The sequence below is a fragment of the Athene cunicularia genome (assembly GCF_003259725.1).
Source record: "Athene cunicularia isolate RWA chromosome 2 unlocalized genomic scaffold, athCun1 chr2_part1, whole genome shotgun sequence".
Lineage (NCBI taxonomy): Eukaryota > Metazoa > Chordata > Aves > Strigiformes > Strigidae > Athene > Athene cunicularia.
This window is the reverse complement of record NW_020799095.1, coordinates 59,978,922-60,004,169: the sequence shown is the minus strand read 5'-3', so window position 1 is coordinate 60,004,169 and position 25,248 is coordinate 59,978,922. Positions and strand designations below refer to the sequence as shown.

General features: G+C 39.1%; 1 protein-coding gene and 1 long non-coding RNA gene across 2 annotated transcripts in view; one reads left to right on the top strand and one right to left on the bottom strand.

Annotated features, from left to right (window-relative positions):
• Positions 1-6,923, top strand: part of LOC113477150 — a 36,168-nt gene extending 29,245 nt beyond the window's left edge. The window contains exon 3 of the long non-coding RNA XR_003397849.1: positions 3,017-6,923. This is a non-coding gene — a long non-coding RNA (uncharacterized LOC113477150). The remainder of the gene's footprint in view (positions 1-3,016) is intronic.
• Positions 6,924-15,733: 8,810 nt separating this feature from the next.
• C2H1orf216 (chromosome 2 C1orf216 homolog) lies at positions 15,734-17,936 on the bottom strand. Its single transcript, XM_026843307.1, has 2 exons — positions 17,786-17,936; positions 15,734-17,200 (listed from the first exon to the last, which is right to left on the bottom strand). The coding sequence occupies exon 2, from the start codon at positions 17,173-17,175 to the stop codon at positions 16,372-16,374; it is 804 nt and encodes a 267-aa protein (XP_026699108.1). The 5' UTR covers positions 17,176-17,200; positions 17,786-17,936; the 3' UTR covers positions 15,734-16,371.
• Positions 17,937-25,248: the final 7,312 nt, after the last annotated feature.

Below are 25,248 nucleotides of genomic sequence, written 5' to 3'. Positions count from 1 at the left end.
CATATAAACACTTAGACACATGGATAGACACGTACAACCCAATTTCTGCAACCATTTGTGGCAATGAAACATGACTTCGCAAATGTTCATCATTCCATGTGCTTTAAACATTTTCTCTTTAATCTCTTTTATCCATTTAAATCTTATTTTTCTGTGGGTTTTTTTCTAGCCAGAACAGCAAAAGGGCTCTGATTTCTACTCTTCTAGTGCTAATTAAATAAAAATACTAGTAATTATAAAAAATATCAACATCTGCAACTTTGGAAAATATAGTAAAAAACTTTAGATTTTTTCAAGAAATAGTCTTGAAATGTTGCTCTGTGTTTTGGTGGGATTGTTCTGGTTGCATTTTCTTGTTCCTGTCTCAGCTTCACCAGAGAATCCTTTTAAATAAAACATTAATGACAACTCACAGCTTGGCAAGTTCAGGTCAGATTCTTCCTTCTTCACTCATGCTAACTAGCACTTCATTCTGCAAGAGCCTAAGTCACCTAGATGAGTGATGATAATAATAAATAAATGACCAGGAACATCAAGAAAGCTGCAATGAATCTAAACCTTAACTCATCTGTCCTTCCATTCTTTCTCAGTAAACATCACAAAAACAGTGAATCACCCTAAATATTGATTACCCTTTACATCAGGTAGGGTAATTTATGGCACTTACTGTGCTGGCAATCTAGCATGCTATAAAGTACTGCATGAGGTAAGGAGAGCAGAGCTGTGACAGAGCCTTGCCACTTGCAGTCATTTGCAGAGGAATTGCAGAATCAGATCCTGCTGTCATGACCCTAAAATTCGGGATGTAAGGCCCTCCCACAGCCTCTGAGAATATTGCGACTGATCCAATAGCTCATACACCAAAACAACTCCTGAGCAAATACATCAGTTCAGAGCTGACGATGCTTAACTTTCAGAAAGCGGAATATAGTCTTAATTACAATGAACTTTGCACACTTTATAAATCTATAACTATGATTAGCTTTTACAAAGCAGATCATGAAAAAAACCCAGATGTATTAAGATATTCCTAAAGGTATTCACGCTTGTCCAGGAAAGTAGAATTGCTGTTACGGCTTTTACACTATACTTCATAATTTTCTGAGTCACTAGAAAAAAAGCAATCCAGCACTTTCTGTTTATTGGTTTTCTCCACGCTCCAAATTCAAGGTGATGGCCTTATCCTGTCATTATGTTACAATTTACAATCATTCTGAATGTATCCCTAGGAATTTACTTTGAAAACAATTCTGAGTATGTATATTCAAGAGCCATCTTTTAAAAGACGGAACCTAGTATTTAACACACCATTTTCGTTACTGTAAAGATCAAAGGCAGCGGTGCAAATATCCTCGTTAGCATTGCTGATACAGGCTTATCTGGATAAAACCTAGTTATTCAACTTGCTATGAACAATGGAATAAGAAATTATATAGACTTATGTAAAATGTAACACACTTTTGTGTTCTGTGGAATTTGCTTGGGCCCCAGCCCTACAGAGTACACACATCTGAGTTTTACACCTGACTAGTTCCACCAGTTGAGGGAGGGTTACTCATGCGTATCATGTTAAATGTGAAAATAAGTGCCTGCAGGATTGTAAGGAGCAACACAGGCACTGAAAAGACAGCATAATCTTGATGGGCAAATAACAAACATGTTCTGCCATGGAAAAAAATAAGTGAGCTTGCCATAATAGCTTCATCAATGCAAATCTGGCAGACACAGCACCATGGAGGCTGGCTGCAATTTTTCCACTATAAACCTGACCTGTAACTCATTAACCTAGCACTAAAACAGTATTCACTTCATGTTCAGTTCTTCGCAGCACTCAAAGGAAAAAGTAACTGGAATGAATTTCTATTCCCTTCTCCTGGAAAAAGGGCAAGGCATGCCATATTTGTAAATTTTCATGAATGCTAGAAAAAGACTATAAAAGAACAAATGACTGACTTATTGAATGTATTCATACAGCACTCACACTAGCTTTTGTGATTTTATTGTTCACATTAATGCCATTATACTGTAACTCTTCTTTGATACTGCATTGCTCTCACGTAAAAATAAACGAACCTTCCCATAAGACCAAAATTGCAAAGGTCCAAGACCAATGATAAAACTGCTCCTTCTTTATTTCCCTGGGTACTTGCCACCTGCCCCATGGCTAACACTGTACTCTGTAACACTTCTGGGTATATCTGCAAAGCCCACAATGCTAACAAAATGACTTCTAAATCTTTTCCTACAATCAGAGTTCATGAATGGCTGTTAGTTTAAAAAATATTAATGGGAAGCATTTCACCAAATACTAACATTGCTTTTACTTTCATGGGGTTGTGCCAACTTAAAACTGAGCCCAGGGTGGTTGTTTTTGCAAGGGTTTATCAGAGTCTCTCTAATTGAAGATAGGTCCATAAATAAAATATCAGGCTTTTTTTTTTTTTTTTTTTTTTTTTTTTTTTTTTCCCTGTTATTATTCTCATTAACATAAGATTAGATCACACAAAGGTCATAGCATGTGAAAAATTGTGAAGCATTAGATTAGATCCCTTTAATGGGAATAAAACCAGTACTTCCCAAATTCCTTCAGGAAGCTCAGATTTGTGGCTCACTTGGAAATTTCCAAGCAACTGGCTGAAGAATTTCATTCCGGCATCCCCATACAAGTATAAACTGGAGAAATTTAGAGTGATTTACTTTATTTAGTTTTTGTATAAACCTCCTAACTAAAGGACTGCAACTTCTAGATAAGGGAGCAGAGGTCCTTGCAACCTTGGAAACAAAAGATTATTTTTGCTGTGTTTGACAAAATGCAGTTTTTCCTATCTTGAATTTCCCCATCTCATTATTTTCTTTTATTTTGGGGTCACTGAACTTTTAGGTTGCCCCTTGACAGTAGCAAAAGTCACCCCAACCCATTACCTCTCCCCTGCTCTGAATATTGTCTAGTTAATACATCACCACTAAACTGAAAGATTCCTAGCCTCGACTTTATTGTTTTCTGTTTCTATTTCAGACCAGAGAAGACCCCATTTGCCTTAAAGCCGGCCTGATTTCTTCCAGCCTTGTTAGCTGATACAAAGAAAGAAGATACTACTTCCTACAGTCCTAGGCAGTACTCTGCAAGTCACCTTGGAGATCGGAAAGACTGTGGAGCTTTCTGGGAAGAAACTTTCTTTTGTTTTTATTTCTGCCCTCCAAGCCATGTAATTAATGCTGCACAAGCACAGATATACATAACTCTTACAAGTGACTTTTTCAGAATCAGTGCCAAAAATGCAACCTACCGTGATTTGTGTTTTTAAACTGCATAGCAGAGGCTGATCAGCACTGCATCTGTAGTCTAGAGGCAAACTCCTTTGCTCATACAGGCAAATTACAGGTCTGGTTGAACAGCAAGAACAAGCTCTTAACTCCTACAGGATTTTCTCTACTGCCAGGTCCAGTTCTATAAAATATGACCTTCAAATGGAGGGGGGGAGCCCTAATTCTTTTCTGAGTCACATATGCCAAATTTCAAAGCTTTATGCTTGGGCTCTACCCACATTGAGACAGATACTGCATGTTACTCTCTCTTCCTCATCTTCACACACTTTTATCACTGAGATGCAGTTCTACATTTAGAATGAGTTGCACTGAGATGCAGTCTCTTTAGAAAGAGGTAGTCTGAGAGACTGTATCTCCACTTTCTTCAGTAAAGTGTAGCCATACAGACATTACAAACAGTATAATTTCTTTTGGTCTTTCCTTTTCTTAGAAATATTGGTTTATAATGGGTTAAAAATCTGCTGCTAAGCAGTGACCATTTTAAGGTGTATTCTTCTCCCCTGCTGATTTGCCCTCTGACCTTCTGGGGGCCAGGGCAGCTGCAGACTTCATTTTTACTCTATTTCCTGGTCTCTCTCCTGGCTGTGCACTCAATGTTTCCACAGCAGATTAATGACAGCTAATAATATCTGATATATCTGGACATTGCCACATAATGAGTTGCAGTCCCACTGGGTGCCCAAAGTGTCACTACTAACAAATTCACCAGAGCTGCACATAATTAGCATGTAAAGGGAGTGATCATGCAGTAAATCTGGAGGGGAAGATGGATAGCCCATGAGGAAAAAATATAAGGAAAAAATACTGTTCTTAACACTCATTGGTAAATGAATGTTTCTTGCCATGAATATTTTCTTGATAACAAACTGTGGACAGGTTACCTTTACAGTAACATTATTCCTTCCACGGCTGATAGGCAGAATTTCATTATGCCACTGCTAATGTTACAATATTTCTGCAAAATGTCACCATATGTAAATTAGAAGAGGTTAGGGTTTTCGTCTTAGTTTTCTTTCAAGATGCACTGTCCCTTTCTGCTCTGGCCTAATTCCTTCCTCTATTAGTTTACAGACATGCTAACATTTCCTCAACCTTGCAAAATAAAAACCGTCATTAGAGGATCTTCCATCTCCAGGAGCTAAACAGAAATGAAGAAACTCAACACATGACAGAGGGAGCAAAGATACAAAGTAGAAATTAGTTTACTTGATGAGGTTTTTATCCAAGTATAATCTTTCCTGACATGTCAGAAAACGCCCAATAAAGAAAAACAGGATGCATGGACAGTGTGAGTTACCTGACCTGATCTGGACACAGGTGATCAGCTGCCTTCCCATCACATGCTAACTTGCTGCCTGCAGTCTGGATGTGTGCAGGCAAAGAGGCTTTCCCAGGAGAAGGAGGTTGACAAAGAGCAGATGAATTGTCCTGACGGGCTGTACTCAGCCTGAAGAGCCCTAAACTGGACAGCTCTGCTCTAGTTTAAGTCATTCATTTCTCCTCATTAGAAACCATTGCTCACCAATGCTAAAGACTTCATTTTGGTTTGAGGTTGTGTCATTTACAGGCCTTTTGCTTCTTTGACATCTGGGTGGGAACACTTGCATTTATGTGAATCCAGCTTTGAGGTTTATTTGGGCAATTGGCCAAAACGTGGTTAATTCAAAGTAGTAATAGTAGTAGTAGTAGTAGTAGTATTTTGCTGAACAGAGAGACCTTTGCCCTGAAGGCTTCAGCCTTTAAATTGTTCTTGCTCATAAGGCACTTCTGTCATTTGAGCAGGGAACGAAGTCAAAAAGGAAGCCTCACTTCAAAAAAATAAACCCAAATCCCAACAAACAAACAAACAAACAAGTCTATCACATGTATATTTTCCCATGATAAATAGTTATTTAGAGATGTGAAAAATTCTTAAAGTCTCACTCTATTCTCTGTAGCTGCCTTCTGCAGAGAGCGAGCTTGGCCAGGAGACCCTTGTGAACCTCAGACTGAGCAAGCATGAGGTGACTCGTAACCCATTTTAATATCAAAAGCAGAAATTGCACAGAGCTCAGGTACTAGACCCTGTTTGCAATGTCGATGAGCACTATCAATAAACCTCAGCACTTTTAAGAGTGTGAACTGCTACTCAGCAGTGCAGGGAAACACCCTGGAAATAACAGTAGCTGCTCCTGTCCACTACTGCATTCCTGCTTCTGCCATTAACTCATGGGCCCCTCAGATCAAAGCTCTGAAAGTTTCTGTATTTGCCACTCATACTGCATTTCATGCTGGCTTGTGTTCTGTTGGAGAACCAACTTTCGGAGTCACGCCACTATAGCTTTTATCCTTTTCTTAAAAAGAAAGTTTCCAAACTGGATGTTGCACAGAAAAGTATAAACTCTAGAGGCTCAAAAAAGCACACAGTTAATTAAGAAGTGAGAATTTATTTTAAAAATCCCACAAGTTTTGCACCTTAGAAAGGGCAATCCTACTGTTTTGGGGTTTTTTGAGGGGGAGTGGGGGGAATAAATTAAAACCCTTTAAACTCTTCCTAATAACAATTTTAATTTTGAATCCCTTGTTCTATTACCATCTCTTTGCAATCCATATGGTAACTCTCAGCACAGTTACTCATTTCAAAATTCACCTTCCCACATAATTTCCTTGTATACAAAAACCCCTAAATTAACAAAAAAAAACCCCAAAAAAACAAACAAAAAACCACCAGCCCAAACCCAAGAATGCTTATACTGTTCACCTTGTTTTTAATGAAAGAACGAAGCTCACAGACTATCCTGTTCCCACAGGGGCCTTTTTTTATGCAGTCTTAATGATAATTAACTGACAGTGATTGATGGCCAGTGCTGAGGTAATAGAAGATACAACTGTACCATTCTATCGAATTCACTTTTTCATTTTTTTATGAGTACTTGCTTATTTCTGAGTAACATCAAATTAATTATTTGTCCAATTTCAATTTTGCATTTAAAGTTCATCTGAAACATATTTGCCCAACTGATCTGTCACCTTGCTGACTGGGGTTTCATACTCTCCAATTTCATTCTGTGTCAAGCTCATGGAAGGCAAATACTTTTGCATTAGAAATACAGGAAAACACATATATTTCCACATTTTGTAGGTAAAAGTATTTCTACTGGAAAATGGGCCCCAGAGCACTGAGGCCATACAGAATTTTTGAATATGTCCACGTGGAATTTTATTGAAGGGAGTATGAGTCTTTTTTAGCTTAATTTCAAAATATTGTTGTTAGCATTGCAGACATCTCTAGGGGTATTTTTATATGCAGTGAACCGTTTTATTACAAAATCACCTTTGCTGAAAACCTCCCAGAGTCTCACATCCAACTTTGGTCTTGTTAAATCTCACAGCATCTCATACATTGTCTAGAATGACTACATGAAATGACTACATTTTATGCTTTATTCTTTAAATTCACTGTTTTAAATAATTGTTTCCATTACACTGGTTGTGTCAGCCTGACAATTTTGTATATATATCAACTGTTTTAAAAGCTTTTTGAAGAGGTCTATTGCTTTACCTGGAAAATGGTCCAATTTGAAATATCTGCTACACAGAAGACCTCATGTTTTAAATTTCTTTCATCTGACAGGTGAATTCTCTCTAGTATTTTATCACTTGTTACATTTAAATGATATTATTTTAACTGCTTTTCTGAAAGACTCTCTTTCTTTTATTGGTTGAAAGAAAAATAAGTTCTTTTTAGACATGCAGCGTTTCCTTTACAGCTTCATCGCCCTTTCAGTGTGTCATTACATATAACAAAATGTACACACAATGCATCCCTTGGGAGTTGAATCTTATCACAGTTCAGTACTTTCAAAATGAGCATTTTATACCACTTGGCACCCTGAGGACATGTGAGGTGACACCGCTGATCTCTCAGGAGAGACATCGTTCATTACTTACAGGTCTTGTTGATGGAGAAATTAGGCAATAATTATATTTTGTAAATTCTAGCAGCACACACACACACCCCACACACGGTCAAAAGACAGAGATTGTGGTCAAACTGCATCTGCCTGGGCTTCCATGGTTTTTGCCTACCTTTATGCCCTCCTTGATGAGAGTAGCAAATCAAATTCAAGTACCCTGTGCTGAAGGATCCTTCACCGAGTCAGATGCTGCTAAGACCTGACTACTAGGTAAGACTTCCATGGAGGTCTATCAACCAGTCTCAATTACCTATACAGGTTATTGCTCAGGGAAGTGGGACACCCCATCCAGGGGCTGCCTGCTGGGTGGGGTGTCCCACTGGAGCATCCTCTCCCAATAAGGTTAGTGATCATTTGACACACAGGGGACTTCCAGGATTATGGCCAATAAACCTTCCTCACTATGAGAGGAACTACTAGTGGCCATGAATGATGCATTTTCAAGCACTAGAGAAGATGGGCAATACATACATACCTCCTTACTTAAATGATTTTTGAGGAATGCTTTCCTTAAGAATAGTCTAGGAAATGTTGTTCTGTGCACAAGAGAACGTACTGCTGCCTCATGCAGAAGTTACACAGTGCCACTTCTTCACAGACAACTACAAATAGAAAAAACAATTGCAAGAAAACCAAAGGTGATTCTTTTTTTCTTCATCTGAAGGAAAAAAGCAGCAACAACAAATGACTTTGAGTCAAAAGAAGACTTCCAGGTGACTTGAAATTAAACACTTCCTTCTCACGTCCTGTGGGTAAAGCAAAGGACTGAAGTTGTGACACAGCAGCTGGGAGAGGCATTTTTATCCCTCATCCTACTGACTGGCACCTGCATGCAAACTTGTCTTCCTCCTGAATGAAGTTGAACCAAATTCAACCTGTCCCCCTCAGGAAAGGATCCTGGCCACTGGGCAGCTGTGTGTTTGCATCTCTGTGTATGAGGTCAGGAGAAGGGAGAGCATTCCTCTTAATTTCTCCTGTAGAAACACTGCCACGTATTGCCATGGAGAGCACGTTAGCCACCCAGCTGGAGTCCTGCCTTGCCACTGAGCCAAATTCAGCTCTTTTTATAAATGAGAAGCAGCACTAAGAGGCTAAGGGACTCCACACCACTTTCCCTGATTTAAAATATTATAGCAGTTCTGACATTCTCTGGGCAAATAGTTGACTTAAGTTCAAAAACCCATCAGCTAAAGGTAGGAAAGGAGCTCTTCCAAGTCCTAACCTCTGTGATGATGGAAAAGTTGAGAGGCCAGGGAAGCTTCATCCCTCATAACAAAAGTTTAGTCTCAATTTCTTTCATCAGAGAAAATTACTCATGAATGTAACACAAATTGGTGCTTTTCAGCAGACTTGCTTCTTATTTAACATACACCCATCTATCATATCTGTATAAGTAACATTAGGAACATATATTAATGAAAACAATCATCTGATTATAAATCATCTGGTATCTGAAACAACCTTAGGTGTCTTCACAAGAAGCAGGAATTATGCATTGCATGCAGGACTTACTGAGCTAATGATACTTTTACATTCTGTGGTGCTTACTATGCGCAAAATAATGTTTGAGATCATTTAAGACCTAATGCCACAGCATAAAAGACATCCTTAATTTTATGCTGGTGGCCTGTTATAAAACAAAATAACAGCTAGACCAGTCTTCAGGGTCCCCTGTGCTGAGCTATTGCTTGCTCTCAGCAAGGTGCATTTACAGATTTGCGAATTTCTCCTGCCGATTGAACCACCTTATTGTGTTTTGATACTTTCACTGCTTCTAGTGAAGTTGGCTGTCAAAGTGCTTCTTAGCTGGAGAATGGATTTACAAAAGACTTGTGTCAAAATGTCTTTGGTGGGTTTCAGGACAGAATCTCATTTACCTATACAAGTAGTCAGAGAGATCATCCTATACAGCAGAATCATGGCTGCTCTCTTTACTGTCTAAATCAAGCCTTCACTTTTCTATTCAACTCTTAGGTCCACAGAATGAGGAAAGATGAAGAAGAAGGGACTTAATCTCCTTGTGTCTTGTATGCTGTTAATTTAGAGGAATACATTTGAAAGTAGCAGCAGGCACCTAAATACTCTGGAAGCAATAGAATCCACATGCACTGAGGAACCCTGTGAAAGGAGAGCAGTAAATTATATATTCCAGTCCCTAGTTTTAGACTTGTACATCTGAAGATCTGGACCAGGCCTGGTCTCCTAGCTCCTATGGTATGTGCCTGCCATGCAGGCAATGGAAATCCAACCTGCCAGCTAGGAATAACCTGGAGGAGACCAAGAACTCTGCCTTTGTTGTGATCACAGTTTGATTTGAGTAGCTGAGACTTTACAGGTGAAAAATGGAGGAGACATTCCTTCAACTGCACATAATTAAGACAAACCAGAAATATGGACAACACACAAACCTTGTGGCACTTTCTCTGGAAAGTTTCTTTTCAAAACAGAAATATTTAGCTAAAAGCATTTCCTCCTCTTCAAATTTTAGATATGCCTGGAAGAGAGCTCTATTTGAAGCACGATACTTGCAGGATCATACAAATGTCTGATCCAATTAATGGCAACAGTTTATTTCTGGGGAAAGGTCTACCTCCCTTTGTCCCACAGTTTCAGGAGAGGTTTTCTAATGCAGTTTGATGGTTGTTATCAACCAACCAACCAGCCTCTTCCAAGAGTGGAAAAATTAACTGATTAAAAACTCTGCTAGTGCCACGCCTCTGTACACCCAATTCTATTCTTACTGGGCACGCTGCTTGCCAAAATAATATTTAGTTAGGTCCAGATGATCAGACTTCCCTGTTGTTACACCCATTTGTACAAGCACCCATTAATTTTGAGCCAGTGTTACTTTGCCAACACCTTATGAAGGGGAATTGGAAGAATGGAAAACAGCCCCTACTAAACTTCATCTAAACAGGTTTTGTTTCAGCAAAGCAAAATTTGTACCAGTCTGCATCCTAATTACCTCAGCCAAATCTGCTATGATTTGTAATTATATTATTATTTTAAATTAATCCATCCGTAAATTACAGTTGTCTTTTGTTTATTCACTTGTTTAGACTGGTCTAAAAAAATGAGCAAGGCTTTCAGACATGTATAATAAAAGCAAAATGACTAAAAAGACCTACTTTTTTTTAGTTTGCATTAATGAGTTCATCCCAAAATATATATGCAATAATATAGGAAATTAAGTTATAAATGTAGGGATGTGCTCCGAGTCACCATGAAAATCTGCATGCAAATGCATAATAATCACAAATCTACATTATTACAGTATTAAAAAATACCTACAATTAAATTATCATGTGGAAATAATCATAATGTTATTGGAAACTCAATTATTGTGGCAACCCTTGTCGGGGAATTAGCAGGCTATGGCAAAGGCAAGTCAGACCTGAATTCATCAAATATATATTATCACAATATTACATGTTCACTTCGATTCCATGCAAAGACAAACATCCTCACTCACTAGTGTCTGCTCAATGCATTTGTATTATTCATGAACAACTCTGTGATCTATTATACATACAAAACTGATTGTACGCTGCTTGCCGGAGGCTACAATGCAGAGACACAGAATTAATTTTATTATATACACATGCATGATAATTGTGTAGAATTCGGTCAAATATCAAACTCTGCTCCTGTGCTCCATTATTTTACTTTCCAAAAAGAGGTCTAAGGTCAGCAGCAATTTCTCTTTCGCGACAGTGAAACTCTTTGTCATTTAGAGTAGAAAGTTCCTGGGTACTAATGAGCCTGGAGCTGTGATGAATGGTCACACATTCCCTTTCCTTTCCAACCCCCACCCATCAAAGGGAAAATGTAACTTTTATTGAGATTCTCAAGAATTCCTTGCCTCTCATGCACACAGAAGTCACTTTGGGCTGTGGACTTAAGAGACTTGATTTGTCAGAGATGAAGGCAACTTTTTTGCTTGTTTTGGAGGCTTAGCTAAAATTGCATGAGAAGATGATCAACAGTTAAGGAAACCTATTTGCAGCTGTAGCTTTATTCCTGTAGGAACTGTTATTTTCAAGACATTTAAGTAAACCCTCCAGAAGACACCCACAGGGCCATCTTCCCTGTTACAAGTTTTCATTAAAAACAAACATCTCCCCCTTTCTTCAACAGCACAAGACTGATAGGAAGGCCTTTTTCCTCTTCTCCCAAAACTTCCAAACATTTTGCCAGAAAGACAAAGAGTAGTAGCATCCAAGACATTTGTAATTGTTTGAAGACCCAAGGAGATAGAAATAAATCAAACTTGAGAAGGAACTTGAACAAGGCTCACCACCTCAGAGTCCTGGTCTGATTTCAAATATAATTGAAAATGACCAGGACATTCAACTTCAACATTTCATTTTAGGTAAAAGCCAGGTCTAGGGGAATAAGTGGTATGCACAAATTTTGGCAACAATAACTACTGTCACTCAGTTTAAGTGATGTGTATCAGCTCCCATGAACCGCAGTTACATAAATCCCCCTGAGCACGCATCCAGATGAATGATCCAAAAACTTGTCTCGGGAATGAGAAGAAAAAAAAGGTAATCTTTAAATGAACAGAAAAACTATCCCATGCTGCATTAAAAAAATCAAACCCTGAAACATCTTTCCTTGCAGTTCCATTCACTCCCACTCTACATCCACTGTCCAGGCTTTTGGCTATCATCATGCTTATCTGAATCTCTGATCTTTAAGACTGAGAACATTTACTCCTTGCCCGGTTCATTCAGAGTAGGGTTTTATTCAAGCATATCCCAAACCTGCTCTTGCATTACTGTTGTGCTTTCAACAGTCATAAGCAAAAGGTGCACTCCAATGCATTTATATTCTAGATTCATAACATTTATAGAAGTAAACCGTAATAAAGACTCTAAATGGTTTTTCTAAGTCGACTCATGAGCCAGGGGAGATTTAAACAACTTCATCATTAAATCTACCTTTTGTATGCTTATGTCATTCCCAGAATCCATAATTTTCATAGCTCTGAGAACAATGCAGGATGATCTGCATTTAGTAGTGCATTCCTCACAAGTTTTCCACAATATCATAAATTTATTACATATTGGTAAAATAATCACTAAATAAATGAATGTGATAGACACACAAGAAGAACTCAGGGAGGAGGAAGTGAATGAATTCCCTCACATAACATGTGGCTCCATCACAAGCGATAACAAGCAAACATGTTAAACTGGGCTGTTTATTTTGGCTGACTCATAGCCACAAACGATAGAAACTTCAAAAACACAGCTCTGAACAGTCTTCAAGGCAGCAGTTTAGCTTACTAAAATGTTGGAGATGCAGAAGAAAAGCTCTTTCACTCAAAATAACATCTCGGTAATGCATTTTGTCACTTAATTGTTTATAACACCATTCTGTTCTTAAAAACTTCTGGGTTTGGTTAGGCACAAACATACACCCTTTTTAGTGATAGAAATTACTCCAAGAGAGCTGGCATCTTTTAGACATCCCACTCTTCCATAGCAAACCCAGGATTATTTTCTGCTATTTCAGTTTGGCTAGGCAATTAGGTGAGCAGCAGGACCTTAGGGCTCAGGCAGTATTGTTTAACTTCAATCTTCGTTGTAAAAGTAGGTAACAAACTGTTGGGTCACAGAGAAGATTTCTTCTGGAGATTGTTAGCTTGACAGGCTCCGGCAGGCAGAGTAGAATAATGGGGAGAAAGGCCCTACTGAAACCACTTATTTTGTCATCATTGTCCAAGACTTGTGACTTCTTACGCACATACATGAAATTTCAGTAGTTCAAGCTTGTACCTCTGGCTAGCACTAAGCCAGTGCACTTTGAGTTCAGATAAAAAAAAAAAAAAAAAAAAAAAAAAAAAAAAAAAAAAAAAAAAAAAAAAAAGATTTTAATAAAATCAGTTAAACATCAACCAAACTACCAAACCTCTTAATCACACTGGAAATCAAACAATTTGAGAGGACATACTTTTGTTAGACCTGAGATTGTTGCTCTGTCTGGTGTGCCTGAAAACACCTCCATGGTTTACCCATGGCATTCTGGCACTTTCCCACTGGCCTTCAACTGGTAAAACATACAAGGCAAAAACATTGCTGTTAAGCACATATTCCGAGCTTGTAAAATAAACTTATTTTTAAAATCACATAGCTTTTAATTGCTTTGCTCATCTCCAGTTATTAGTAGCCACACTAGAACCACCAGCTAAACAGCAAACTGTTGCAAAGACGGATGTTATTTCCTCAGTTAACATTTATTTTGCATGTATCCATAAAAGCGCTACATGGAAGAAGTGTGCACACATGGATCAAAGTCTTGGCTTCATTTTCTTGCCAGCTATCAGACAGCATTGCTCATGCACAAATCTTTTTGTATTTAATATTCATGGTGCAGAAGCATGTACTGCTCCCAATTAGGATTAAGAAATTTTATGAGAGGTGTTATACAAAACAAAGATTGTCACAGTTCTGCCACAAAGCACTTACAGTTGGACAGGTTGACAGCTCAACTATTGCTACATTGTGTATCATGTGAGAAGTAGTTTTAAATGTTATTCTAGTTACTCTTAAATGAAAATATTACACTATATGTAGATCTATGTAGTAATGGAGGATATTCCACTTCTTGCAACAAACGCAGGACAATACTTCAGCAGTTACCAAGGCAAAATAGCTACTTTGTCTTACCAGGGATTTTTTGTATTTTTGTGTATATATTTTATTTCAGTCAAAAATTCAATGACATAATAGTATTAGTCAAGCTGAATCTAATCTAGAAGATAATTAGTTTTCAAACAAAAAAGAAGTTGACCAAAATTAACAAAAGTATACATTTTGACTCTCATCCTAATGGGAACAATTCAGCACTTGATTTCAAAATTTAGTAATATTTCTAAGAGATGTGTCCCTTCTTCAACACTTGTTTCGCCAAGAGAGATGACACCATAACAATTTTCTTGTGTTTGGTTTAACAGAACACTTACTCTTAACCAGTGACAAAAAGGCTTTTCTGGTTTATGAAGTACAAAAAAATAAGAAATAAATAAAATCTTTGCATAGCCCTACTGGTCATGATCAACCTTCCTTCTTGGGAGGCATATTAAGACAGAACAGGTTACCTCTGAGATGAGTTTAGCAATTAAACATTTTTGGGAAACTTGCACTACTGACAGAGAACAGCTTTCCCATGGCTGAGCAGAGAGCTGGATGGGATCAGAGCTCAGGAGTAATGCCTCCCAGTCACATGCGATCCCCAGCTCTGTTCTGCAGCCCACTAAAGGCCCTCGGCAACATGAATCCCCCCCAAATGAGGTGGTAGAGGATGCTTCTTCAAATATCTCCTTGATGCCAAGGATGTTTCTATGGTAATTCTGCGTTCAAAGTTACAGGCTCGTGCTGCACGAGAGGCTACACCAGGGCCCAAGGAGATGAATGAACCTATCTAAGGTTGTGCATCCCCAGGGGGCTTCCATAATTTTGGGTGCACAGAAATGCAAAGACGGAATAATGACAATGTTGTGCTGCACTTCAATTGTTGAATTACTTCAATACCTTGCTCACAGATGTGTGCATGTGAATCTAATCAACCAAACTCCTCACAGACAGCAGAGATTATTCTGAGATATTATTCCCGCTTCTGCTACAGAAAAAGAAGCACCGGCCTTTCATAACCTCTTGTATACGGTGCTGTGTGTGTGAATGCATACACACACCCCCTCTCTCTATACACACACACACACTGAAAAGTTTCCTGTGTATAGCACATTATTATCAGAAAGAGATGACTTCTAACAACACTCACCTTTTCATGCAGAAAAAAACACACCAAAAACCTCTTTGATTGTTCATCTACCTAAACATTTACAACAACAAAACAACAGGGGAAAAGGAAAGGTGGCACTATCAGAAATAAGTATCTGAAGAAAATGAGTTTTTTTCTTATCACTTTAAATCCTAGAAAAGGAAGCTTTTCACTACCTTTTCTTCTTGAATCATTCTGTGCTTCAGTTCCTAAGTCAGCACATTTAACTGTTCAATTTGCAGTTCAATAATAGGGACTAACATTGTCTTTTAAATGCATACAGAAAAGTTGCATCTTTTTGCTCTCATTTTCCCTGTGTGTTTGTTGCATACTGACATCAAATTCCCTGCAGGCATCCTAACCTTTCAATTGGAGAAACAGTGCTCCAGGGTTTTCCACGTGTCTAATATACCTGGATAAAAACTGCTAATTGTCACTAACTTCCATTAAATGACAGCAGTAAGGCACGAAATATGCTCGATTTGCAGACGCTAGTGCCACTGGGAGTTAGCAGCAGATTAATAATTGTGCAGACCTCAAACATTCCCCTGGCACTGCCAGTCTGGGTTTCCAGTGTAATGCTAGATTACAAGGCCTTTCTTTTTAGCTTGCTTTCCTAAAGAAATAAGGCTTAGGCAGTTGCACTGTCTTCCTGTGCATGCGTTTGACTGTCCTACCTTCCCACAATAATTTCTGGTCAATCTGAATACATTTTATAGGAGGGTAGAGGTCACAAACATAAAATGGCCTTAGCAGTTTTGTGAAAAATGGGCAGCTAGGTAGATATAATCAAGCCTGAGCTTAAGTGTTTCAGACATCCTGGCTTTCTAGATTCAGATGTTCTTGCAGAGAGATGAACCCTAATTCTACTCAAATTTTGTTAGCACTGAAAGTAGAAGGGAGATGTGCCATATCACATATTCAGAAGGCAGCAACTCTTACATGACCACTTTTACAATCAGGTGTCACACTAGGTTCCCAGTTGTGTTTGGTTGTTTGGTTTTTTTTTTTTATTTTTACAAACCTATAAGCCAAAAATCCTATTTCAGCTTGAGGCTTTGAGTGTACATCAGGAGTCAGCTTCTTGCACAGGTACAATCTTGCTCTGGTTTCCTCCAGATAAGTTCAGGAGCCAACACTTTACCTTCCCCTTTGCTCTGCTGTTGCTGCTGTTTCCTCTGCTCTTGGAATACATGGGCATGTACTCTTGGGTATGAGGACACCACCCCTATGGCATGCAAGCTTACTGACGGCTCCGGTGGCATGACGAAGCTCATATCTGCATGCAGCAACACGATTACAGCGAAGGTGAGGGCGAGGTTGAGCCGATGTGTTTCAACACTTCTTTCTTGGTATTTATGACTGTGCCGTAGCATTCTTGCAATCTGGCCTGCTGCTGTTCCAGCTGCTTATGCAAGCTCCTGATTGAGCGCAACAGCAGAAGCCGTCGGTACATAGCTAGCTGGAGCCGGTACTTCTCCTTTTCCTCCTTTTTCTTATTTTCTAAAGTTTCCATTACTTTCGCAGTCTTCATCCAAATCACCCGACCCAGACTACAAGGGGCCATATTGCCCTTGGCACTTCTCCCTGCCTGCTGCAGATGGTAGACTCCAGGGTCAGTTCCAGGCAGGCCAGTGACAGCCTGTGGGGGCTCGCTGGCCCTGCCAGGCACCCTTGGGACCTGCAGCACCTCCGAACTCAGGTCTTCATCACAACAGGGGCTTTTGCAGCACAGGGAGGCAATGTCCACAGGTTGCAGGTTACCAACTGCCACAGGGTATGACGAGCCACCTAACGATGCATTTACAACTGTTGAATGATGCTCATCCAACCCAGAGGCTGTCCTCTGTGCCTGGCCACCACTAAGCATCTCTGAGCCAGTCAGGGCTTTTGCCTGGGCCACGGCCTTGCTGGAGAGGACAGACAGTCTTTCTGGCACTGCTGAGCTTCCCTTGTCTTCATTAAGGCCGGCTAACAAAGGGCTGGCAGAGCAACTGGGGGATGCTCTTACAGCATCAGGATTCAGAAATTGGTCTTCATCATCACTGTTATTTTGAATCCCCTCTTCATCTCTTGGTATTACAGTTCCTGTCTCAGCCATTTATTGCATGAGCTACAGAAACTTTCTGTGGACAAAGTGGAAGTAAGAGGGTTTCATTTCCATATACATGCACACAGAAGCCCAGTGCAGAGTGACATTTGGAGAAAGAACCTCTCTTTATATTTAAGCAATGGACCTATTACTTTTCTAATAAAGCACAACCCTTGGGTCACTTCAGGCCATTTCTTGTGATTTGCATTAGATGTTCTTCGAGACACAACATTAATCCAATAATAATTAAAATGATATACTGTACTATTAACATTCTCAAATCTTTAAAGGCAAGTGATCTATCCCTGCAGCACTGGCTGTGCTGACTAATTAAACAGAATACAGTTGTAAATGGGCATTGTAAGCACTTCTCCCGTTTAAGAACACAGTTCTAACAAGTGTAGTTTGTAGAGACGGGTGAGTTATCAGGATTGATCAGCTTTAAAGGGAGGTGGATGTACCACAAACAGCAGCTTGCATTTAAATGCCCTCTCCAAGATTAATCTGTCTGCTACCAGTTTGTTTACAAGGTTGCCTTTCCCCCCTCTATTAATTCTAACAGCAAAGCTATATTAGCACCACGCTAGCCATAGACAGGAAAAAGAAACCAAACACTTACCGAGGTTACTGGGGGAAAGGAAAAGAGTTACAGTGCATTGTGTCTGTGTATCATGTTTTCTTGAATGTGAGTCAGCACAATCTGGAACAGAATCATCACGGTGCTGGAGCAGGAGCAGCAACAGCATTACGCTGTTCCACCCAGCAACAACATAGTCAGTCCCAATCACAGAGGAGAGCAGGGCTGGTTTCTCACCCCACCCCACCCCCGTTTCCCCCAATAGATATTCCTCCCTGGCATCCAGCTTTGATGTCATCTTTGAGCACCAAAATGAAATCCAGGGTTGGATGACACTTTTTTTCCCACCTCAAAAACAAACATACCCAATTCACTCATTCTACAGGGAGACAGTATCTATGGCGCTTCCCATCCTTTGCCAGTCAGCAAGGAGGCAACACAGCACCAGAAAGGGTGAAGAATTCTGGATGGCAGTACACACATTTTCCTTCAGAGAAAATAAGCTTAGATAAACTTTAGCTGCATGAACAATCTAAACCCAAAAATGAAACAAGCATTTAGCACCAACTGAATGCTAAGCATAAAAGCACACAGAAGTTGTAAATGTGTTTAATATACACCCACGTTTAATTACGCTGGCCTAATCTTTAAAGAGAAGTTCTACATCCAGCTAAGGTATCCCACAGAACAATAAACTTTATCTGCACCTTTGATGTTCAGAAAAGCTACCTTCAGCATCCTCTCTCACTTGTAACACCAGGAACAAAATTCACAAATCATCTATCTGCATCTACTTCAGTCAATTTGCCATAGGGCTTCACTTGCCCCTAGACTTTCTTTCTCTATCCTGCTAATATAAATCTAAGAAAAGACCAATCCAAAATACTATCTAGAATCTTCCTGGAGCTGGAAAAGAATGAAGGTAGATCCTATCTCCACTTCTACACATGCTGTAATATAATAATTTCTTATTTTTCATCTGTACTGACTATCTTTCTTCTGGATGAATCTGTCAGGATATACTTCCAACACTGGACCTATAAAACCTGGTTAACATAAATTCAAATTTGTACCCCGAGGTCTAACTTTGAATGCATTTTTTGGTGCAAGAGATATTTTGCACTGAATTGGTAAAATAAACTAAACCTGCTGTGTTTATGTACCAGATCATGCTGCAGATTATATAAATAATAGTATGAAGAGATTAATATCCAGTGAGTTAATAATGTCTGTAAGTTTATAGCTTGATGATTCCTACTTATCTGAATCACAAGTTACGGTAATTGAAGAATATGGAATTCAAATAACAGGGATTTTACTGTGTTACACACAGAAAAGGTTCATTGTAATTCAGCATTATGTAGTTTTGGCTGCTCTTCTCTCCAAAGCACTACAGGCATATCTTCCTACTACAAAAAGGACAGTGGACGGGTGCTAGGTGATACACGGTCTCCAGCGGTAGTATTCTGTTCCTCACTTCTACCTTTGCTGCAAAATAACTATTTTCTAATAGTCGAACGGGGTATGAAAAAACAGAGGTTTGGTTTGGGGTTTTTTGTGCGTTGGTTTTTTGTTTATTTTTGTTTTAAAAGCTCTCTGCAGCTTTAATTTTTTCAGCAAAACTTTACAGGCAGTGTTGCTTGAAGGGATGGGGAGAGGGACAAAAAAGTGGTTTTGCTAACCAAATTAATTTAATCAAAAATAACATTAGATGTTTTATAGGTGTGGATCTGGGTGGAATAAATAGCATCTGATACAATCAACTAAACAATAAAACTGCAAACCATCAAAACTCATTGAGCTAGATGGCTTTTCATAGAATATTATGACTTCAGCTGTAATCTATGAAGCTTAATAGCAAAAATATTCAGTCCATTTGACTTAGAGATTCAGCAAAATAGAAATACCATAAAAGAAACATATTTATTATTGCTAAAACACAAGTGCTGTTTATGTCTAGAGCTGCATGTGTGTTTCTGTTATTACCCACTCTTCTGTTGTTCACGACTTCCTAAAAATCTGACCTAAAGCATCAGATGGAAATTATCTAGATTCAGTTTTTCTCTAAAGATGAAATATACTGAACACTTCTGTCAAAAAGATGGAGACATTCGAGTACAAAAGCAGGAACAAAAATGGTCTTATGACTGGGGAGACTGAGGAAATCTTCCAGGAGAAAGGCCTCTTGTGTAATTGACAGACTGGGGAACAGAGAACAAGACCACAGTTCCTTTCAAATGAAAACTGAGATGATACAACGATCCTTCTTTTTCCCCTCCGAGACTGTTACCTTGACAAAGTGACTCCTACAGTTTAGCTCCCTTTTATTTGCAATTCAAAGTTTAATAGAAAGACCTGAAAAGACCTTACAATATTTTCTTCTGTGAGAGGCACATTGTGAGAAGAGTTTGCTGTTCCCACTGAGAACCTGTTGCAGGCAGACTGTTCAATGCTTGTTGCTCACTCCTGGCCTAGTTTTCCTTTTTGTGTGAAGATTTCTGGGCAGAAGCTGCTTCAGATTTACTTACCAGAGAAGTGCAGATAAGTAAAATGAAAGCAAAGACACTTCCAGTGAGGTTCATTGCATTTTACCACCCACTCACAGGTAGATGTGACTGCAGCAGTTTCAAGGTGTAGACCCTGAGGAGCCACCTTCAGGCTGTTGGTCTTGCACGCCCCTGCAAAGTCTATGCCAGCAGGCATTTTTCATCCATCACACTCCTTCATATATTAGCTACAAGAGGTACTTGGCAACCTACAGGCTCCTATCTGTAAGCACATGCTGAAATGCTCTGCGCATACAGGCTTCTGGAACAAGGGCTTAGCCATCACAGTTGTGTCTCACATGGTAGCAGGAAAGAAATGGTCACGGGGGAGTCCCTGCTGATAGTCATGACAACTACTTCTCCTTTCTCTTCCAATTATAATGCCATTCTCAAACATGGACAGATGTGAGGACAGGAAGGTGCTTGGTCTTGTTTTTTTATTAAGTACAAATGTTTTACTGAAGTTCAAAGCCCAACAGCCAAACACATTTACAAACAGCATCAGAAGGTGATAAGCACTGGCGAAGATATGCCATTTTGAGACCATAGTCTGGGAAGCAATGTTGGTTTGTATTTGAGTTTGGGGAATACTTTTAACAAAGTAGTAAAAGATATCCTATTACACGGTAGTGTAATTCCATATTTTATATTAATTGCTCTTAAAGATCAAAAGCCATATTCTGTCTGTTAATGTATACACTCACATGGCCTCCTATGAAATCAATGAGATCCACATGTGTGTATCTGAGGCCTAAATTTTTCCCCAAAGATTCTTTAAAATCCTTTTATAGGGCAGTAAGTCATAGAAGAAAGTTGTATGTTCCCTTTCTTCTGCCTCTATACCCAAACCAGACATGAGTTAATACAGGCTGCTCTGCATTATGCTGGATGGTAACAGTATCCCGAGGGGCCGCTGGCCAGCCAGGGTTTGCCCTAGTTCTGCTCTCATGCTCTTCCACACCTAGACATTTCTGCGATCCTTTTACAATAGCAGAGTAATAAGAAATGGAGCCCAGTTCCATGTGCAGCCCACTGATCATATCAAGAAGTGCTCTAGATATTTTAGTGGCAGGGAAAAGCACATGGGACATATCAATGACTTTCCAATGGATTAGGTATCTATCTGTACAGACCTGCAGTGCAATCATGTGTGCAGATAACCTGGAAGCTTTTAAGGAAAAGCACAGTGGATACATGATTTTACCAGTGGAGAAAGGTGCAATGGCTTCAAGCATGTAAATTCAGGGATTAGAGGAAGTCATCTTTATATTAAGGGTAAAAACATTGAAACAATCTGCCACAACTGGGAAAAAATTAGCAGGCTTGCTGCCAGTCTCAACAGAACTGCCTGTCAGAGGTGCAAATATCTGAAGGAGTAGCTCAGACTGCTTTCAGTCTAAGGTTGAGTTGAGCTTGCAAGCTTCAAAATCTCAAGACTGAAGGTGCCAGAGTGACCCAAACACTAGGAAGGGCTTGATGACAGCTCTCACTGAAGTATTTCAGCAACTCCTAACCCTGCTTGGGCTTAAATACTCCCAGGGACACAAAATGAAAAAAATATTTAGATGGTTTTATAAAGATATTTTAAAAGTGGAATGTTTTGATTTTTCCTCAAGGCAGCAGCTGCTCTCCCTACCATCTACATGGAAAGCATTAGCTTATGATTTGAATCACTGTTCACTGAGTAAAAGAATAACAGCATCGTTGCCTAAATCAGTTTATAGTCTAATTCCACATTCCTGCCATTGGATCCATGGAGACATGTTTTTATGATGTAACAGCCACAAAGAACTTTCTAAGTCTTTCTGTGAACTCAAGGATCTACCTCAGCTCACACAATAAGTAGTTAAGGTGGACAGAAGTCAAGGTGGAAATGGACAACACATAGGTACACGTAGCTAGCTTTTGTTTGATGTTCTCCCATCTGGACAGACCAATCTGCATTGGGCAGACCCAGTGGGCATCAAATGGGCCAGAACATTTCAATGTGCAACAAACCCTTTGCATTTTGTCTAGAGTAGATTAAGAATGCTTCACAATGGACTAATTAAAGAGGAAGTCTTACAAGACCAGGGTGTCTGCAGCATACACTCTACAGACTATTGGAGGGGGTAAATGGAAATCTTTACAGTGACTTCAAAAAAACACGAATCTTGAGAATTTCCAGTTTACCCCATTTACTGTTTCTTCTTCTAATGGATAGAATACACTTGTCTATAAATCATTACAATTGTACTGAAAAGAAAAATCTGATTATACACCGAAAAAATCATGGCTTGCAAAAATTATCTTCCATTAAGTGTAAAGTGAACAGGAAATTCTAATCTATCAAAATTTGATTTTTTTTTTCCCCATAATAAAGAAAAGATTGTGTTTTATGATATGAAAATTAAAGGTGGCCTTCTTCACTGTGATGCTCTTGCCTCCCTTTTTTTAATCTTAATTTTGCAGGGTGCCTACCATTTTTTTTTATCAAAAAATAGAGTGTGGGAGGGGAAGAGAAAAAAATGCAAAAGAATTTAAGGTAAGAAGATCATGTAACCTGTGATGCTATTACAGCCTTCCTATGGACAAGAGAAAAGATGGTACTTGAAATGTATTTGAATAACCTCCAGTATGAAAAGATTTTAAAGTATTGCTCATATATTGCAAGATCTCCATGCCTGGCAGGTAAATACTGGATTACCCAACCTAGCTGTTAGATTTCAGATGTGAAAATGAGTATGTAGACAACTCACGTGTCTGGTTACAATTCACATCCGGTATGCATTGAGAGAAAAATCCTTTCTGCTAAGGAATATGTAAACAGACTATGTAATTTTTGATAATTGATGGTTATGTTTGCTTTCATTTTGACACTTGATCACAACTGACAAACAAATGGCTAGGAAAGAAGAAAACTTTAAGCTATAAGAATAATAAACAGAGCACTATGAGAGATGGGAAAAAAAATGCATGGGAGGAAAACTTCAGGAAGTAAGGCTAAGCCACAAATGGATAGACAAGTAATTGTTTGGTGTTTCACCACAACTTAAAATGAAATTACAGACCTTTCCAGAAGCCAAGTGCTTTTTTTTTTTAAAAAAAAATAGCAACATTAAATGCTTTGAAAAGGGTGTGCATTTTCTCCCTTAGCTGTTAAACCAGAATGGTATGAGGCGAGAATATTTTAAAAATTACATTTTTATTAAGAAATAGTTTCAAGTGGCTAAAAAAAAAAAAAAAAAAAAAAAAAAAAAACCATTTCCACAAATCTTAAATTGACTCATGAGGAACTTAACTCTACAGATCAATATCAAGGACTGAAAAGACTGCATCTACAAACTCTACTTTCACATTCAGTATGCCTTGGTGCATAGCCCACTCTTGTATCACCTACATATCAACCCTTGCAATCCAGCTTTACTCATAGGCTCACCTGCTGTCTGTGTTGTCCACACACAAACACAGAGGTGAAAAACCTTTCCCCAAGCTCACCTGAGGCTGAAAAGAAGGTCAGGCTTGCTCACTCCTTAAAGCCTTCGAGGCTGCTAACGTGGCTGAGATGGATGAGAGTGAGTAGGATACAAGCCTGTCTGTCAGCAAAAAACATGATCTCAGCAGTGTGTAGTGTAATTGATCTAAATCTCAGCTATAGCAGTTAACAGACTCCAACAGAGAGAGAAGGCATATGGACCACAGGGTTTGTTGTACTTGACCGTGTTCTTACTTTGCAGCATAGGCATTGCTCAGCAACCTGGACTTTAGCAGCCTGCTTCCAGTGGTTAGCACAGATAATTCTTTCACACCAGCAGTTTCATTTTTACATCCAGAGGCTTTTTGCTGAGTGTCTGTCAAAGTCCAATTCATTACCCGCAGAATTATCAGCTAAAACCCTATCATTTTTCTATAAGTAAAATTTGTAAGAGATTAGAAAGTAACAGAGAAAAGATAGTCATCTACAATTAATAAAAGATAAGCCTCCAAATGTTTGGAGGTTTATTTTATAGATGTGTATCTACAGATACTTATTTCTTAAAGGAAGAAGAGATAGGGAGTCCAATTTTTACTTGACTGAACATCGGACAGGCTAAGAAAGAAGAATCTGAAATACCAATGGCACTGAAGTCTCAAGCTGAACAGAAGAAATAACATGTCCTTCCCAGAAACAATAAGCACAGTTAGGGTCTGGATTTCAAAATTAGGTAATGCTTCCTTGTACCACTTAAGTTCTCTGCAGTTCTGCCTGTTTGAACCTTGACCCTCCACTGAACTTCCCTGAGCCCCAAGCAGAGGTCCTGCTAGGACTTCACTGGCACATGTAGTCCCAAATCCTCCTCGTACACAGAAAGCACTAGCAAGCTGTTACTAACCCCAGTGATGCTGAGCCACAGTGTTATCCTCAGTCATGCTTACAGAGCCTCCTTGATATCTACCTGAAGAGCATTAAAAGAACATAGAGCAAGACAATTACCAACTATAAATGTGTTATTTGCCACCTTGCAAACTTTTTCTCCATCTTTTCTAAAACCTCTGCTGAGGCACCACCATCAACGCCTTATTGACTCCTGAAGAGGTCCCAACACTTAGTGGAGGTATTGGACTAAATAAGATTCTGAGAGCAGTAAGCAAAAACATCATGTTTGACTTCACACTTGGCAAATTACTTAACAGTTCCTTGCTTCCCTTCACAAGATTGTCTTGGTAACAACCGCTGCCAGTAGGGATCTGAGACAGTGAGTGCAGCAAATAAATAAATAAATAAATAAATTCCTACATATGTGAACTCCACTTCCTTAGGCAAAAATAATGACTCATGAGTGAAGGGTCTGATGCTTTCTTATGTATGGTAGTTGTACACACACCACTGTGCAAGGAGCCTTCCAGAGACTTCTGTCATTGCTTGGGTAAGCGATAAATCAAATTGCCGGTGTCCTGATCTCAGGAACTTGCATTACTCTCAAGGGAAGGCTGCTGTTT